This window comes from Chenopodium quinoa, unplaced genomic scaffold (genome assembly GCF_001683475.1).
Source record: "Chenopodium quinoa cultivar QQ74 unplaced genomic scaffold, ASM168347v1, whole genome shotgun sequence".
NCBI lineage: Eukaryota > Viridiplantae > Streptophyta > Magnoliopsida > Caryophyllales > Amaranthaceae > Chenopodium > Chenopodium quinoa.
In genome coordinates, this window is record NW_018743099.1 from 1,731,768 (window position 1) to 1,750,800 (window position 19,033).

Consider the following 19,033-nt stretch of genomic DNA (forward strand, 5'->3'; position numbering starts at 1 on the left):
TTGATTATTCCCCAAGCAAAGCCATTTGCCATATTATTTTTCATGACAACATACTTTCCATAATTAATTATTCCTTAATCACCATAAAACTAAACTTTCCTTAATTCTTTAATTAGCTCACCTTTCCAAGTAATTCCTTAAACCAAATTTGGCATAATTCTTCTTACATTTTCCTACCATAATTCTTGCATGAGCTAGCCTATAAATACCCTTTGAATCATAGCTAAAAACTCACACCAAAACTCTCTTCTTTCTCTCTAATTTTCCCTCTCTCTTTCTCTCAATTTTACGCCAAACACCACCATAAACCACCTCCCACCGCTGACTGCCGCTAGCCACCCCTCCCTCCGGCAGCAGCCACTTTCCGGCGAGCTGCTGCCGCCTTGCTGTGCCTCTCCTTCCTCCTCTTCCTTGGTTTTCTACATCTTTTCTTCTCCTAATTATCATTATTATTATTATTAGGGTTTTATAAAAATCATTATGAGTGTTTTTAATTAAATAAAATCAGTTTATTATTTAAGTTTATGAAAAAGAATTTTATAAGGTTCATGTACATATAGTTGGGGGTTTTAATTTTAATTGTTGTGATTATTGATGACCTTATATTGATTAAGGTTATATTTAATTGTAGGGTGTTTTGACAAGAATTCTTGAGGTTCCTTTTTGTGTGTTGCTAAGCAAGGATCAAGGTATGTTTAGGTGGCTAGATATCTTCAAAATTGATTGAATGAATAAGCATGTTTGTGTGATTTTAATTAAATTGATTTGAATTATGATTTATTAAATAAAGTATGTTTTAAAGAAATTGGTTTTAATAAATAGATTGAAGAATTGATTTTAATATCATGTTTTGAATAACTGAATTATTTATCATGTTTTAAAAGGTTTGATTTTGAAAGCATGTTGAATTAAATAAAAAGGAGTTTTAAATTGTTTTAAATTGAAAGCATGATTATTATATTAATCCTACTATGCGGATTCATTGAAGGCTATGGATTTTGTATGACCTAGTCTTTCCTCAAGGAGAGTCTTTCAACATAAAGATACTAGCTTGGGGGTGTGCGCACTTAGAGAGGAGTAGGGTTTTTGAAAAGAATTGATTTTAATAATCACTATTATTGAATTATTGAGTTATTGGAATTATTTTTGAGAATCTTGAGAATTGGTTTTGAACCATGAGTTTGGAATTATTGAATTAATTATTGGAATTGATTTTAAAAGCATGTTTGCTAATAAATTGAATTTACTTATCTTGCACTTATCGTACTTAGCATATTTTGCTAATCCGTATTTCCTATTTGTTTTGGTTCACCCTGTTTACCTTAATGGTAAGCAGTGTTAACTATTTTCAGGTGGAGTCAATAAATGAGCATTTGGGAGTCCCGGGATATATATTTGTAACCTATTTTAGGAATGTTGGTCGTTGTTTCTATTTTTTAGTACTCATAACATTAATTACTATTTATATTAAGTATTAATAAAGAAAGAGTTTGAGTTTCCGCTGCGAAGTTGTGGTTTTAATTAGTAGTTTGAGTAGCCTTGCGTAATCACGCGGCGGTAATACGCCTAAGTCTATCTTTACGGTATAATCATACGTATTATACTGGTATTTTCGTAGAGGGAGATTTGGGGGTGTTACAAGGATAACTTTTATTTTATTTTATTTTATTTAGTGGAGAAAAGAAAGAGAGGAATTGAAGTATACAAAATAGGTAAAGTCTTAATCTTGGCAATCACATCCTAATAACTATATTTTAAGCAAGTGAAATGTTGGTGAAGAGTAGGAACCAGTAATAATTGTATACTAGCTTAGGCCCCGTGTCATGCACGGTAAGTTTATTTTTAAATAAGTTAATTATACCTAACAATTAAAATTAGATAAAATATACACATCAAATATATAGAAATTATATTGTCATAATCTATATTGAAAGGCCGTTTTAAAGTAATTTTATATATGAATCTTTATTTTTACTTTTTTAGCAAAATCTAATAATAATTCGTTTAAAAGATGATTAAACGAGAGTTAGAATAATATTTTAGGTAAATGTTTATGGAGTATTTAAGTAAGATACACTTAGGGGGTGTTTGGTTCATCAATTTGGAATGCATGGGTATGTAATCTCATACTAGAGAGGTATGGATTACAAAATCCATACTAGTTCAAAGTTGTTTGGTTTAATTTTATTGTTGGAATGAATTCTATTCTTCATTAATAGAATGGATTGTGAATCTTAGAGGAAAGGGCGGGTATGAGATTCCACGGGTATGAGGGGGAGTTAGAACCCCTTGGGTATGAGATTCCATTACTAAAAACCTCAACCAAACAAAAAATTAAATGGAATGGATTCTAACTCCATTCCAACCCATTCCAAAGGATCAAACCAAGCGACCCCTTAGAGTCCACAACTTATGATTACGTCAGCAATAATGTCTAGCCCAATTTCGTCAATAACACAACAGATGTCTCGTCAAAAAACAATTGTCCGATTCACATTCTTCATTTGTCATCTATCTCAGAAGCAAATAAACAAATTTAATTGTCAGTTTAAGAACCAATGTAATCGCCAGTTTAATGATATAGGTATGGTAATACCAAGATTGAAGCCTTGAAGGGAAAAAATTATTGTGGTTTTTCCTAAAAAAAAAAAAACAAAAATACAAAAACAAAAAATAAAAAAGAAAAGTTATTGTGGTTTTGTAAAATGCAATATGAGGCAGGGGCGGAGGCGGAGGCCTGGCCCACCTTCATAGCCCAATTATAGCCCAATACTACTTCTAGAACCGACAATTGTGTCATGTCGTGTCCTATCTTCATCTAATGATCCAATTGACCTATAACCAGTTAAACAGGTTAAATGATATATATATATATATATATATATATATATATATATATATATTTTAATTCACTCTCCTCCTACCTCCCCATCCCCTTCCATGACTTGCCGCACCCAATAATTTGTGTTAATTAATCGGTTCGCAACTAGTCTTCACGCTTTACATATTGTTGAGATTTATCAAAAATCAAATGTATATTATGAGTTCTCCAAAATCCATATTTTTGTGTATTGAAATAATTAATAATGATATTGAAGTAGTAATTAAAAAAGAAAACACTAAAAATTTCAGTTGTTAAGTTCTTCGTATGTAATCATTTGATAGATAGTAATAATTATTAAAAAAAAAAAAAAAGGAAATGGAAAAGGTTATATGTGTAAAGTTGTGAAGAAAAATCTTATGTCAATATTTATGATAATACCTCATTTCAACAATATTCGTTATCATCCATTGCCAAATTCAATTTGGTATTGATAAGTAATGAAACTAATGGATAAAAAAAAAATGCATATTAGTGAAAGAATTCAACTCCGTGAGCTTTTCATTATCAATCAGAGAATATAAATACAATGCACAACCTAGGAGTTAGGCGGAAATAAAGCTAACTGATTCCCTTAAACATAGGGATAAATATTTGACTATCCTAAAAGCTAACTAACGGGCAACGGTTAGAAGTATAGTAAGTATACTTTGACTAAGATATATACAAATAATATGATAACTATAGAATATATTTAGCAAATATATTCTAACACACCCCCCAGTCGAAGCGGGAGGGGGTGTGTTAGACTGTCCCTGATATCATTAAATAAAATGCGCGGAAGCCTTTTGTAAAAATATCAGCAATTTGTACCTTTTTGAATGGGACAATGCAACTCTAGAAGCAGGTTTCTAATCCAGCATGAATCAAAAACAACATTAGCAACACCCCTGTATTCCGCCTCTGCACTACTGTGGGAAAGAGTAGGTTGTCGCTTAGAAGACCAAGAGACCAGATTATCCCCTAGAAAAACACAATATCCAGATATATAACGTCGGGTGTCGAGACACCCACCCCAATCAGCATCTGTATAAGAGATTAGTCGATCAACAGAAGAATTATATAAGTGCAAACCATGGGATAAAGTACCCTGAAGATAGCGTATAATACACTTGAGAGCGCTCATATGCTCATTAGTCGGAGCATGCATATGGAGACAAATTTGTTGCACGACATAAGAGATATCAGGTGGAGTAAAAGTAAGATATTGAAGAGCACCTGCAAGACTACGATACTTAGTTGGATCATCAAAAGGAGCATCTTTGGTGGCACTAAGCTTGGACTTAGTATCAACAGGCGTGGGACATGAACTACAGTTAGACATGCCGACACGTTCAATAATTTTTGCAGCATATTGTTTATGAGATAAAAATAAACCATGGGCATGTCGTGTAACAGCAATACCCAAGAAATAACTCAAAGGACCCAAGTCCTTCATAGCAAATTCCGAACACAAGAGAGCCATAAAATGCTTACGAAGACGATTAGATTAGGTCGTAAGTATAACGTCATCCACATATAACAGAATATAAGCATGACCTTTTTTTTTTTGACAAAGAGAACTTCATATATAAAGAGCAAATTACAACCTAGACTAAAAGAGAGAAACTAAAATACAAGACACACACTAAATTTTATTTACATGCTTTGGTAATATAACCTATGCGAAGCAGAGCACTGCTACCGCGAACATTTGGTCAGAAACCTACAAGACAAACCCCGTTAAGACTTACGTGGGAGTCATGAACTTGTCGCGCGCCACCATAAAATACTTAAACCAGAGCGAAGAAGGTGAGGAAGCTGAAAACAGGAGTAGCATAGGGGCCTAGCAAAGAGAACGGTACACAACGTCGATGGAAGTCGATGTGAGCAAAATACTACCTCTTCAAAACTCAAGTGCCATGACACGAAATGTAGCGAAAATCCACACTCGCCACTAAGGTCATCCCAAGGTCTTGACAAACAACAAGCATCCTGGGATCCTTGACAAGGAGCTACTTTCCCTAGTAACTCGAAGCCGGACATCTCCTGATTAAGAAAATGTCGGACTTGCAAGGAGGAACTTGCTTCCCTCTACTGATCCAGATGAGGAGCCTCCGTCAAGATTTGATTTATAATGATCATGGCTAGACTGGCCATCATCATCAAAGACAAGGTTGATGAGTTTACTTTAATCCCCAACCTAACCCACACCACCATAGCACTCATAACTGAAGAAAGGAATCCCACATCTAAAGCAGACAACATAATTTGAAAACTGCCTTGTGAATCTTGAATTGGATCTCCAATAATCTCTTCCATCATCCTTAAATTAATGTACCTGCCACCATAATTCATCGGTGGCACACACCAATTAAGGAACCAAATTCCTAAGACATAAATTTGGATCATACAACCTAAACCATTCCTACCCCAAACATTTGAGCAGATACCTGCAAGACAAATCCGGTGACAACTTACTTGCAATTATAAACCTGCTGCCACCACATGATGTCCAATAAAGAGTGAAATAGGTGAGGAAACTGAAAAAGAAAGTCACAAAGGGGCCTAGAACAAAGGTCGAGAAACAACATTGATGGAAGTCGATGTGAGCTGAACACTACCTCTTCAGAACTTGATTGCCATGTCACAATATGTGAGTACTTGCACTCACCACTAAGGTCATCCCAAGGCCCTAACAAGCAACGAATAGCTTGGGATCCTTGACCGGGAGTTACTTTCCCTAGTAACTCACTACTAGCATCACCTAACTAGGAGCATGTCCAGCCTTCAAGGAGGAACTTGCTTCCTTCACGTTTTCAGGTGAGGAGCCTCCATCAAGATTTGATTAACAGTGATCATGGCTCTACTGCCCATCATCACCAAACACAAGGTTGAGGGGTTCTTTGTAATCCCTAACCTAACCCACAACATCATAGCAATTGTAACTGAAGAAATGAATCCCACATCATAAACAAACAATAAAAATTGAGAATTGTCTTGAGAATCCTAAATAGATCTCTTATGAACTCTTCCATCATCTCTAAATGAAAACACCGGCCACCACACTCTATTAATGGCACACACCAATAAAGGAACCAAATTCTAAGGAATAATTTTGGAACCTACAACCTAAACCCCAAATTGAAACTTGAGCCCCAACATTAGCAGATAAGGCCTTAATCCCACCATGCTCAAAAAACATCAAAAACACAAATACAACCCAATACAATTGCAACAAGAACACATGATATCTCCAACCAACAGTAACAGCATAATACCCACCCAAATCATACAAAAACCAAAGCAAGAACTTCCAACACACCCAAAACAGACTAAAACACACCAACAAGAGAATAGAGAAGGGCGATATATATTACCAAACGAAACCGACGGTGCCATAATCGAAATCCCCTGCACATAAACCCTCTAAAAGAACTCAAACCACACGAAAAGAAGTCAAAATTAAAAACAGAGCTTCGACCGGTGGGCTTGACGAAGCTACCACTTTGAGTAACCGAGCAGCCATAGCAGAAATAACAAAGCTAATGGCAGCGTCGGTATTTGACTGGAGCTTCCCCTGAACTAAACTTGCAAAAACAACAAGCCCAACCCACACCAAAACTGACCAAAAACAGAAAGAAAGATAAAGATAATTGAAAAGCTCACCGGCGAGAGCAGCCACGAAGCATGACCTTTTTAATAGATTCACTATCATTCTCTCGATTTATCACCATTTACCAAGCGCTCCATTAGGCCCAATATCAATGCAAGCAAAGACATATTGACACATTATATTGGCTATGTTTAAATCTAAGACATTGGTTCCCATCTACTTCGTATAAGCTAATTTTCTAATAAACCTTATTCAACAGTACATAGCTGCAATTCTACAAACTCAAACAAGAAGACAAACACTTTTAATTTGGTAACAAAGAAAATAGTTTAATGAGTATTTGATAGGGATGTTGGTGTTAACTTTGGACGGTAACACCCTGTTAATATGTAGTAGAACATGAATTTATTATTCCACAATACACAGTCACAAACTCAAAACTCATACTTGGTATGCAATAGACCTGTCAATTCGAGTCAACAGGTCAGGTCTAGGCTAGATTTTAGGTTGTGCTAAAAAAACTATCTCAAAGAGCGTAAAAACATAATATCATTACAAATATGTTAAATAGATCAAATCGGGTTAAGTTTGAGTCATTTGGGTCGGGTTAGGGTTCTCTCTCAATAACTTTGTATTGAGTTCGGGTCGAGTAAGAAATTAACAGCTCATAACGCAAATAAAAAGACAAACATGAAAGCGAACACAAGGTACTCATATTAGCCTATTAAGACTAGAAGTTTCCATGCTAACCAGCCCCCAATGCTCCAAACAATCCACCACAAGTACACAAAAACACACACAAGAAGATCCAAAATCACATAAGCCACAAAATTTAGTAAATAAGTGAGGGCGTATGGTTGTTGGTGAGTGCAAATAAAAAGCAAATTGAGGTTCACCTACCCTCTAATTAACATCCCACGACCCACACCATTCAACTTCCTTTGTTCTTTCTTTTTCGGCCCACCAACCCTTTTTCTATTTTTTCTGCATCTTCAACTTTCAAATCTCACTCACCCACCCACTCTTTTGCCATTCTTTCTCCATCAAAATCAATTCTTTTACGAATTGGGATTATTTTCTAAGATAAAGGGGTTGTTTTTGTTTCACAATTTGTTTGATTGAAATCAAATCCAATGGGTGATCAAAAAAAGGTCTTCACTTTAGCTGAGGTTTCTGAACATAGCAATCCTAAGGATTGTTGGCTTGTTATTAGCGGAAAGGTTTAATCTTTTTCCAATCTTGGTTTTGTTTTTGAATTTTTAGCTATTGTTTATTGAATTGATCATTTATTTGTTTGAATTGGATTCATGATTTGAGTATTTGATTTAATTTTAAGGGTATAATAAGGGATTGATCTTGAATTTGTAATTTGATTTATGTTTAGTTGATGAATTTTCATGGTTTGGTTACTTGATTTTTAATCAATTTGATTTATTTTCAACCTGACTTTGATTGTTTTAAATATATGTTAAGTGTATGGTAGTGGGCTGTATTTGAAAATTCAGTTTGATTTATGCTTTTGGTTCAGGGATCCTTAATTTAAATTTTCAGATAATTGTGAAATTATGATATGATGATTCATGATTATTTGCATGCTTGTTATTGGTCGAATTGTGGGTAAAATTCAATTTAGAATGTTGGCATAGTATTTAGATTAATTAAATGATTGAATATTCTACTTTTGTAAAATAAAATTGAAAATTTGAAAGAATAAAGAAGCATTTGAGGTAAACTAGATGTCTGTTTATGCATTATATTCCTGGATCTTTTCTAACATAGAAGGATCAAGGGTTATATTCTGGTCGAAGCGAGAATATGAATTACATCAGGGAAATTGTTGTCATCAGTCTAGCTATATAATATTAGCCTTCTTATTAAATTCTATTGTCTAAATCATCAATTATTTGGTACCCATATTATTATAAGTTCATCGAAAACCTCTTGATTGAACTGTCTAATTTGTTTTGACTTTAATAACCTATCACTTTGTATTACCCTCTTATTGGGCTGTTTAAGTGCTGGTGTAGAAATTGTTACCAGATACTGAATGTGGAAGTTCTTTGGAAAGGGTAACAAATGATTTTAGTAGAATGTCGAGCCCGTATCATGGGGCAATAAGTGAGGTTAATCCTTGGGTTGTTTGTTCTGTGAAGAGGGGGGAGGAGTAGCAATTTGTTCGAATTACGTGTTTCAGATCATTCACCTGTCTTGATTATTGGCGGTCAATTTTTGTGGCAGTTATAAGAACTAAGAAGCCATAAGTTTGTGCAGGGACACTACATTAGACTCAGTTGAAGCTTTGCCTTTGAGACATCTATGTTTGACATGTGACTTTAAAGATGCATCTTTTATTCTTTGGCATCGACTGTATCTTTTGAAGTTTCTAAGGTTTTACATGTACTGTAACAGGTATATAACGTGACCAAGTTCTTGGAAGACCATCCTGGTGGTGATGAGGTTCTGTTGTCTGCCACAGGTAGTAAAATACTCCATTTATGCGCAACTTAAATTTGAGGTTGCCAATTTTCTTGTTGGATGTCTTGGACTCTTGGGTATATAGAGCAGGAAGGCTGGAATTGGAAGCAAATCATTGATTTTCTTAGCTCTACATGTGATAGGAATATTATGTTATTAAGAGTGATTGAGGAGCTATTATACAAATTTTTATCAGTAATTTTAAGAATATATCATCTTACTACGTGGCCAACTTCTTTAGACATTAAAAAGGTAAATTGTAAATTGATTGACATACTCAATACCTGAGTCTTGACGAGATTGGTAGATTAGAGTGAGAGCCTAAGAGGAGAAGAAATTCTTGGCATTTCGTATGAACTTCTATACTGATGCATCATTCCCTTTAGCTTCTGATTGCTAAGGAGGAGCTCATAATGATATGTGCTTGGTATGCAGGAAAAGATGCAACCGATGATTTTGAAGATGTGGGTCACAGCAGCACTGCCAGAGCTATGATGGACGAGATGTATGTGGGTGACATTGATACTGCTACTATTCCTACCAAGGTCAAATACACACCACCAAAACAACCACAATACAACCATGATAAGACTCCGGAGTTCATTATCAAGATCCTTCAGTTCCTAGTCCCCCTCCTAATCTTGGGTTTTGCTGTTGCCATGCGCTTTTACACCAAGCAATCAGCTGAATAACTTTAAGGTGGCCATCTCCTGAGAAAACAAAAATGATCGTCGATAAGAATGTAGTATTTATGGAGCCACTCCCTACCAATTAGAAAATTCCCAGGACAGGGATCTGTAGGATATGTGCCTAATTTCTTCAGCTTCTTTTTGGTTATTTGGTGTTTTTACTACCTTCTTTTCTTCTTCCCCTCGCCCCCCCCCCAACCAATTTTTCTGTGTGATTTTGAAATTACAAGCGATTTGTACTCCGGAACTCACTGCCATTCCTTTGGAATTCTAAACTTCAAACCTTTCTAAACATTCTCTTCATATTAGATTTGTCACTGCTCTTTATTGCAGCATTTTGATTTATCTTAACAATGGCAGCCATATAAAGAAGAAATTAGTGAAAATAAATGAAACAGCTTAATTATATATGGAGTAGTTTAATCCTTAATTTTTAACGGAGTAGTGAAAATTTATTTTAATTAATTTGTTGTTTATTTTCTCTGCCAAGGAACTATGATTAAAGTAAATATAACCTGAGGAAAAATAAAATTGCATTGGATATAAGGTACAATCCTGCTTCACTGCTTAAATATTTTCATAACATCTGTGCATATATATATATACCAAAAATAAGAGATTTTCTGCAAAGTCAATACAGGATCTCCATTTCTTTGTAACATTCTCAGATTGAAAAATAAGTGGTTATCACTAAGTTAAAAGCACAAATTCATATAAAAAATTCTGAGGGCTGAGGTTGGCAAGCAACTGGCAAGAAAATGGAAGATGAAACCCCATTGAAATCCTGTTTGCATTGCTCGTCGCACCATAACATTAATATGTTCTATCAGTAACCTTAGAATCTGTCCTCTGTGACTGTCTTGAAGGAGTAGGAGAACTTGATGCCCTGGAAGAACTATGTCCAAAGAAGCTTAGCTTGCCGAGCTTCTTTGAGAAAGAACTCATAAATTTTCGAGAACCAGATTTTTGCATGGTCCTTTTCATACAAACATGATCTTTTTCTAAATCATTGAGTCTCATTCTCATACGAGCCAGCTCAAGCTTTAGCTCTCGATTCTCCCTTCTTAGTGAGGCATAGTTGTCTTTGGGAGACATTGATGCACTGAGAGCTCCACTATTGACACGCCATGAATGGAACATCGGCTTAGGTTCTTCCTCGGGAAATGAGCAACCTAGGGCATTTCGGAGTCTTAGCTGCTCGAAATAGAGTACTTGGACTATTGACTGTAGAGGAAGCCGCTCATTTTGAGCTGCATGCGCGCCTGCTTCTTGTGAGAGCTTTTGGAAGTCAATCAGCTTGCAAAGCTTTCTTTTTTCTGCATCTGATAAACCTTGATGTGCCTGCTTATACGAAAGAAGATAAGTCATTCATCATTTCATCATTTTACATGGACAATCCTGGTCAGGTTGATGCAGCATGCATCTAATTAGGCTATCAAGCGAGGTGAATTCAATGTACATGGTACTATGGGATATGGCTTTGTTCTTCACTTAAGAAAAATAAGTTCTGATACATTCCAATAAGGGTTGCTCAAGCTCAATTCATAACTATGATTAGTTTAGACAAGTTCAAAATAATTGTTCTATTAGTGAATTAATTAAGCATATTTCTATAAAAAAAAAATACCAGTATGTATTAGACATAATTCAAGGATCGGAAGGCAATGATGAGTAAATTAAATTAAGCCAAATATTCTGCATTTGTTATTTAGTATTATGATTTTGTTGCTATATGAACAATGCCCTTATGTAACTCCAACAGATTTGAGGGGAAAAAGTGCAGTCAAAGATGACAGTAAGTCCTACTCCGTTCATATCAGAAAGCATTATTGTCCATGCATAATTTGTGATATTTACCTTCAAATAAACATCAATGGCCCTATACAGTCCATCATGAATGGTGCGTGCATGTTCTGGCAAAGCTTCTGCAATAACTAAGAACTTGTTAAGCTTGAGGTTTGCATCCGGGGCAATCTCAACAAGGTAATTGTCCACCAACTTTGAGACTTTGAATAGGGCACCCTGTGAAGGTGATTGAGGACTTTCTGATTCAAAAACAGAAACATTTTCCAATTCTTCTTCACTATCATCTTGCTGAGAGAAGTTAACCAAAATCCTATGAACAGTGTCCACATCAAATAGCGTATCTCCAGCATGGCGAAATGAGGGAATCAAAAGGTCATCCAAAGTGGCCATATCTAATTGGGATCCTATCCTTCTCTCTAGATCAAGCCTGCAAGCAACAGAACAGTCCAGCAGAATAGCACTCCTCAGAAGTCCAAAGAGGAAACTAAGTGGCACGACTAGTTTCTCTACCGGCAATAGACTGACAATAGTTTCAACCACAATTCTTTCATTGCTACCAGCCCCAGCAATAACATCTGGTCTTGATTGACCAGAGACATTCCACAAGCTGGCTTTCTTTGTCAACTCCTTTTCTGCGTAGTTTATAAGAGAAGCACCTATACTCTCTGGTCTAACCCCTCTACATTTCATTGCTGATATGACTCTCTGATACATGTCTACTCGAAGGACTGAAAGATCTTCAATCCACCAGTCCCCGTCACATTTCACAGGTCGGCTTAAGTTGAGCCTCCCTGAGCTGCTGTACTCCAACCTTGAGAAACTTGAAGCAATTTGTTCTGTACATGCCTTAGAAGCTATAGCATCAATGCATCTGCCAACTATTTTCAGCTCATCAGCAAGTGGGAGAAGATTTTCACATTGCTTTAGAACTTCAACACACATTTCTAGGTTCTTGCAGACTACACTGTCAAGGTATTCTTCAGCTCGAGATCCAAGACTGTCTTTCGAGTAACTTTCAGTCATTTCAAGGTAATCAGAGACACAACAGAGCTGGGCAACATTAGCTGGTGTGATCTCAAAGTTATTACCATAGCAAAACTTTGCTGCCAGCTCAAATGTTTCAGCACCTCCAGGTAGGTTGAGAAGCTCAATCTTTGATTTATCAGAATCTCGACAGTCAGCTATTAACCTGCGTAAACGCCCACTACGCGAGACTAAAGGGAACTGCATATAAGACAGCAGTGTTGCATCAGAATTATGCATGAATAGAACACCTAATTAGAATACAAATAAATAATCATCAGAATGAACTGATAGTTAGTCATGAGCCCAGCAAAATATGTGAACTATAAACGTTTTGTAGTGTTCAGCTACAAATTAATTTCAATATTCTGAACGCGTGGTGAAAAGACAGGGAGGATGCATACAGGAGGAACTCCACAAACAAAAAGTTACTACTTGCATGAGGCACAACAATTGCTGTCAGAAGCTCACCTTATGAAGTGCATAAGTCCCTCCAGGAACTTCTATGATGATATCACTGGGAACATCCCTAAATATCCTACAACGGGAAAGCAAGCGAACACAGTTAGAGCTGAAAATCAAGACTAGAGTTACGGAGACACCATTCAATTAGAAAGAGTATTAGTATCTAAGTACATACACAATTATCATGGTGATGCTGTATGTGAAAGAATAAATGTTTAAGACATCTTCTCTTCAGATAACTTTTTTTAACATTATGAAAAAACAAAGGTGGAGTAGGAGGTATATTCACAGATGACCCGAAAAAGACAACTCAAAATACCACTAGTCAATAAAGGTAGATTCCGACTTATTCCTCCCTATCACCTTTGATTTCTAACATGCCTGAGAAGACATGGACGTGTCAAAAAAAATAGATTAGAGCAGGATATAAAGAGAAGTTCATGTAGAGAATATTAAATAATATTTGAAGAAAAGAGAAGGATAAGAAGACAATTAAAGTGGAATGGTACAAAATAGTAGTAGAAAGCAAGCAACAAGAGAGTAGTAATAGAAGAAAGAAATACTTCTTCATTTAGAGTCTTTGCCGTACAAATGAAGGAACGATTGAATGAAGATATCAAGAAGAATACAATCATAAAAGGTTCCCTTAGAAAGAAGATATAAGGAAAATGACTATTCACTTGTCTGCAAGTATGTATGGACTTGAAGAATAGGGTTCAACAACTATTTGAATTATTTACAACTCTGAGTTTGTGACTTATTATGGAGGGATACTAGAGCTGAAATATACCCTGCTAAATTCAGCATTTCCATGACTGCTCAATCACCTGAATCATTTCAACAGCATTTTGGGTAATCGAAAAAACTGATTAAACCTCGAAATTTGGGTAAAGCAATTCTTAGGGATCACAGCCAAGGCTGTGTAAGAAATAAAAAGTACTGACAACACTGAAATCTACAAATTTAGTACATCAGAGATAGCAGAACCGGCTAATCGTTTTTCAAGCACATAATTATCTTAACAAATTACATGACTTAGCTTCTAATGCCTTAAGTGTGTTGTGGACTGAAGTACCTTTCAATAGATGGTTAAGGGTGGTGTCAAATTCGGCATATCAAATGCTCTTTGACTTACAATGTGTGATGCTAGACTCTATACGAAAATTTCTAGTGGTCCTGTAATTGACCACACCAAATAAATCGAATTTCTTCCATCAACCGCCCCATTTGACCTTTACTCGAAAAAAAACATAATTCATTTTTGAGTAAATCTCACTTCCAACACCATGATGTAAACTACACACATTTGGTTGATTCTCTGAATTTTCCATAATTTTATTGCTAACTCTAAAACTAAAGCTAATAAACGTCGAAATTCCCAGAAAAAATAAGAAAATAAATAAAAGGATAAGAAGATTCAAAGGGATGATCTTCAGAAAGCATAAAGAAGATTAAAGCAGGAAGTGAAAATTAGCCAAAATTCATCCAAAAAAAAAACTATCAGAATTTTGAAGATGTAAACAATACCCATTAAAAAAACAGATTAAACCCAGAAAATTAACATGATCAGCTCAGCTGGAAATTATACTCAAACACTTCAACCAAATTTACATTAAAAATTTAAAATTGAAAAAACTGAATTTTCACAGGAAAAATAGATTAAACTCATCAAAATTCAAACTTTTTGTAGCACCAAAAAAAATAATTCTTATTAAGAAAGGTGGTATAGAACGAACCATTCGTTGCTACGCTGTCGCGAGCTTTTAGACAAGGGGAGTTGCTGCCTATCAGCGCGGTCCATTGACAGAGAAGAAGATGAAGAATAACAAAGAAAAGAGAGAAAATGAAGGGGAAACAGAAATGAGATTCTTGAATTAGAAGACAGAAAAGATAGTGGCAGTGAAAGTGGGGCTAAAGAGAGTGAAATGAGGAAGAAACAGAGAAACTTAGCAAAAACAAAGACAAAGACAAAAACCCAGGTGAAGATGTTTGTTAATTCTTAAAAAAATTCCGGTTTTTTTTTTTTTTAATGACGATTCATTTTAGCCGACCCCAAATCATTTTGGACTACGACTTTGTTGTTGTTGGGGGGGTAGATCGTTGGGGTATTTCATTGAACAGGTGGTGATCATCAAAGGCAAAGATTACTCTTGGCCATACTAATGGCCCTATAAAATGGTGGGTCATCCTTCTCATCATCAAAATGTAAACAATTTCTCTCTCTTAAAAAAAATTGAGCAGATTGAAATATTTATGGGAAATTATAATGAAAATTAAAATGCCGTTAAAGAAGCGCAAAAAAGGGCAAAGATAAGGAAGTCGTATCTTGTGGGAAAAAAAGCGGGAAAAAAGGTAGTTAAAATGGGGTGTGGGAGTGGGGGTTTGACATTATTATATATTTATACTAACCTATAGTTTTTTTTATATAATTAATTATAACCTATGCTTTTTTAATTTTGTCTTTATGGAAAGGTGAAAAAACAAAATGATGATCACATTTTTGTACCTTCACCTTTTATAAATTGACAAATTTGCCCCGTGATTAGAGGTTTTGTTTTTTTTTTGTTTTTGAAGGATTAGTAGTTTTAAATATTGGATTTTATTAATGGATTAGATAATTTAGATTGTCTTCTTGATTTCATGCTAAGACAATGATTATTCAACTTTTTAAATTGTTAATTTAAGGAGTGATTTTAGCTTCGATGAGAAGTTTGTCATTTTTAATTGTTTTTATAGGGTAATTAGTAATGCTCTAATAGATGATATGAGTGCTGTGATTAATTAATCATTACCCTATTTATCTTCCTCTCCACTCCCATATCACGGTATAAGCTTCTTATTTACTCTACGCATGAACTTGAATACTTGATCGTACATCTTTGATTATATTGGCTTAGCCGATTGAGAGTTTGGAATGGAGGAGGTAAATTGTTGATCATTTAATGCTTACTAGTTGATGATTCATATATCATATGAAGATGAGTTTTTGAAATACGGATTTATATTAACTTATTTTTTTTTTAGGGAATTTATCTTAACTTATACTCCATATATCTTATAATATTTTTAAAAAAAATTAAAGTAAAATTATTGTGCACATAGGGCACACCAAAAAAAATTTGTTTAACTTGATGAATAGGATGGAAAAGTATATATCTTGTCAAAAAAAAAAGGATATATGACTAATAATGATGTCCTATACACAAGAGACGTACAACTTAAATCACTTATTATTGTTTGATCTATAAATTGCAAATGTTGGAGTAGTTTATTTGACATAGAATGTGTAAAAATGACAGTGGAAATGTAATAATCTTAATTATAAGATCACATCACTATTATCGAATATTAAGTGTTAACATTATATTGAATGAAAAATATAAAATAATTGTTATTGGTGTCACATTGTCATTCCGTCTATATCTCTAATTGCAACTATTTCAAACAAACAAGTGAAACAACTATTAACTCATGCAGCAACACAGTAAAAATTAATGTAAAACAAGAAACAATAATCTTGCAAAATATCTTTAATTGCAATTTTTTCAACCAAATAATCCAAACAACTATTAACTCGTGCAACAATACAGTAAAAATTAATTTAAAACAAGAAACACTAATCTTGCAAAATAAGCAAAAGTTTAGGCTTTATTTGATTTTTTATTTTTTTCCCTACTTTTCGTATGAAAAAGGTAACAAATTTGTCGAAAAGGTCATAAAAAGGAGAAGAAAGGAGGAAAATTGTGGTTAGAGAGAGCTGTGGTCTGTGGAGAATATAATATACTATGATTACCAGCCACCTTCATTACTGTGGGCCCGAAATCATTATCTAGGCTGGCCCAATGGGCCCAACCCATATTAATGGAGTATAACAGATCTAAGAGGCTATTAAGAATGGCAAATTCGATGATATTCATATTCCATTAGTCAAATGTCAATAATTTATTTTATTTTTATTTTAAAATTTGTTGTATAAATATTGTCAATACTCAATTCAATCATGTCGTACGAACTCTATAAGTAAGATACATTGAACACTTTCCTGAGATAGGAGGTTAGAGCAATTGGCTAACTCTCTGACTTTCGAATGTTTAAGTTAGGCTAATATATCTACACATTTACAATTGTGTTGTGACATTCAAAATAAGGACTGCTCAAGCTCAATTCATACCTTTGGGATTGAGTGACATTAATTAGGAAGAATTTTAATAAGATGAAGCCGGTGACAACCCTAGTAAGTTAGTTCTTGATAGACACATAAAGGTTAGTCACATCTCTTCATATATAATTTGTGGCATGTTGTAAGCAAGGTAACATAATTAAGGCCAACAACATTTAGGTTCCAACATGGTTATTAGCTAAAACATGAAAGCCAACATCATATATAGTAGTGATATAACAAAGGGGCATAGAAGTCGATCATGTTCCCAATCTCGGACGACGTAGACACAAGTTGTTGAGGAAGTGTTTGAACTAACACTACATATATACTCGGTTGATACGTTCCTTAGTCTCATTGGCATTTTTGGCAAGGCCTATGTTGTTCAACCAATGAGCTAGAATGCAGCCGATATGGTGCCCCAATTCAAACACTTGTGCATTTGCAAAATTTTTACACATCGCACCTAACGTTGTTAACGAGACTTTATTTTAAAGTATATGATGATGACCTTTTTATCTTCGTCATTTGACTTGAATTCCTTCAAACTTTTTGTGTAGATCGACTTTCTTCCCAAATTTCATTATAGAAATATCCGGCTTCAATTCCTTGATCGAAATTATCTTCACAAATTTGATTGACTAAAGAACAAAGGTTCCAAGTTGTAAAAATAACATGCAACATATGCAAGTGAGTGAGAGAACTAGGGTGAAAATGTTAGCGTTTGAGCACTGCTTGCTTCAATATATATAACTTGATTATTTCCCTCTTCTTTTTAGGTCTGTTTGGATGTCTTAGTCGTGTGATTGAAGTGATCGAGAAAAAGGGAGGAATAGTTCATTCATTTTCCCATGCAAATTTGAAAATGATGAGATTTTAGCTCCTTAAGTTAGCTAAACTCATGCATGAGGTGAGGTTTAGTAATCATATAAGTGATGTAATATGGCAAGTAGGGGTGTGAAAATTTTGATTGGATTAATAAAACTTGCTGTTACGTACTCCGTATTAGTTGCTTGACCCAAAAGCAACGCAAAAATCAGTATAAAATTGTCATCCTATTTTCGTTATTCATACTATATATATTTAATTATTATGAACATAAAATAATTGTCCATAAATCAATCGATCACTCATGGTTTAATGAGCATCGTACCAACTAAACGTTTCCTTAATTTGGATCGGAATTAAAACCTTTCAACTTTGAAGTTGGGGATGTTGCATCCCGCTAGGCCTAAGGAGACATTTGAGATCAAGAAATTTGGATCTGAATTTCTAATTTTGGTGTCGAATATCCCATTTCTTTTAAAAATAATCCTATATCTACATAATAAAAGTTTTGTATTGAGAACCTAACTTACATGATGTATGAATATACATAAACATCAAAGATATAATAAATGTATGTACAAAATACCTTATTCTCAATCATTATTAAATCTCAATAATTGTTACAATGAAATTATATTTCTCATAATTAAACAAGTGACAAAGATGTATATAAGCGTTGTATTATCAAGAGAACAATATTCGAAGAGTCCAATAACTAATTGATTCTCAGATGTGCTCATATGCATAATGGGGAAAATAAAATGAGAGAATTTTTGGCTATCGTTTCATTTGAATAGTTAAATTAGTTCTAATCTAAAGAAAAGAAATAAAGAGAATTACATTTCTTTATCATATATTTCATTATCGATATGTACGAATTTGTTGGGTGTTCAAGACAACAAGTTAAATACATCAAAACTATATGAATGGATTATTGTTATTAATAGGATGAGAATGGTAGTTGGCCCACGAATATTATAGAGCTTGAGACATAGATTGGCATATTAATGAGAGTTTATGAGGCTCTAAATCTTTTCTAAGCTACCAAACGAGCAAATTGGCTTCCCCACATTTATAAACTAGTGGGGAATGCATGCATGGGAAGGCTAAAG

The 19,033-nt window shown here is 34.6% G+C and overlaps 2 protein-coding genes across 3 annotated transcripts; one reads left to right on the plus strand and one right to left on the minus strand.

Moving 5' to 3' along the window:
- The first annotated feature begins 7,376 nt into the window (after positions 1–7,376).
- Positions 7,377–9,985, plus strand: LOC110731844 (cytochrome b5, seed isoform-like). Its single transcript, XM_021911739.1, has 3 exons — positions 7,377–7,696; positions 8,886–8,952; positions 9,387–9,985. Exons 1-3 carry the CDS (start codon positions 7,610–7,612, stop codon positions 9,641–9,643), a joined length of 411 nt encoding a protein of 136 aa, XP_021767431.1. The 5' UTR covers positions 7,377–7,609; the 3' UTR covers positions 9,644–9,985.
- A 171-nt stretch (positions 9,986–10,156) lies between these two features.
- On the minus strand, positions 10,157–15,429 carry LOC110731843 (BTB/POZ domain-containing protein At5g48800-like). 2 transcript variants are annotated; one of them, XM_021911737.1, is made up of 4 exons: positions 14,671–15,429; positions 12,941–13,007; positions 11,498–12,670; positions 10,157–10,981 (listed from the first exon to the last, which is right to left on the minus strand). In XM_021911737.1, exons 1-4 carry the CDS (start codon positions 14,733–14,735, stop codon positions 10,454–10,456), a joined length of 1,833 nt encoding a protein of 610 aa, XP_021767429.1. In that variant the 5' UTR covers positions 14,736–15,429; the 3' UTR covers positions 10,157–10,453. The 2 variants fall into 2 exon arrangements, with proteins under 2 accessions (XP_021767429.1, XP_021767430.1); XM_021911738.1 differs by lacking the exon at positions 14,671–15,429 and adding an exon at positions 13,110–14,597.
- Positions 15,430–19,033: the final 3,604 nt, after the last annotated feature.

Bases quoted from the DNA above. Each gene is read 5' to 3' on its own strand.
- LOC110731844 (XM_021911739.1), top strand. From the start codon at position 7,610: ATGGGTGATCAAAAAAAGGTCTTCACTTTAGCTGAGGTTTCTGAACAT. The intron at 7,697-8,885 runs GTTTAATCTTTT...GTACTGTAACAG, and splicing joins GGCTTGTTATTAGCGGAAAG to GTATATAACGTGACCAAGTT. The intron at 8,953-9,386 runs GTAGTAAAATAC...CTTGGTATGCAG, and splicing joins GGTTCTGTTGTCTGCCACAG to GAAAAGATGCAACCGATGAT.
- LOC110731843 (XM_021911737.1), bottom strand. From the start codon at position 14,735: ATGGACCGCGCTGATAGGCAGCAACTCCCCTTGTCTAAAAGCTCGCGA. The intron at 13,008-14,670 runs GTTCGTTCTATA...TTCCCGTTGTAG, and splicing joins CGACAGCGTAGCAACGAATG to GATATTTAGGGATGTTCCCA. The intron at 12,671-12,940 runs GTGAGCTTCTGA...TCTTATATGCAG, and splicing joins GGACTTATGCACTTCATAAG to TTCCCTTTAGTCTCGCGTAG.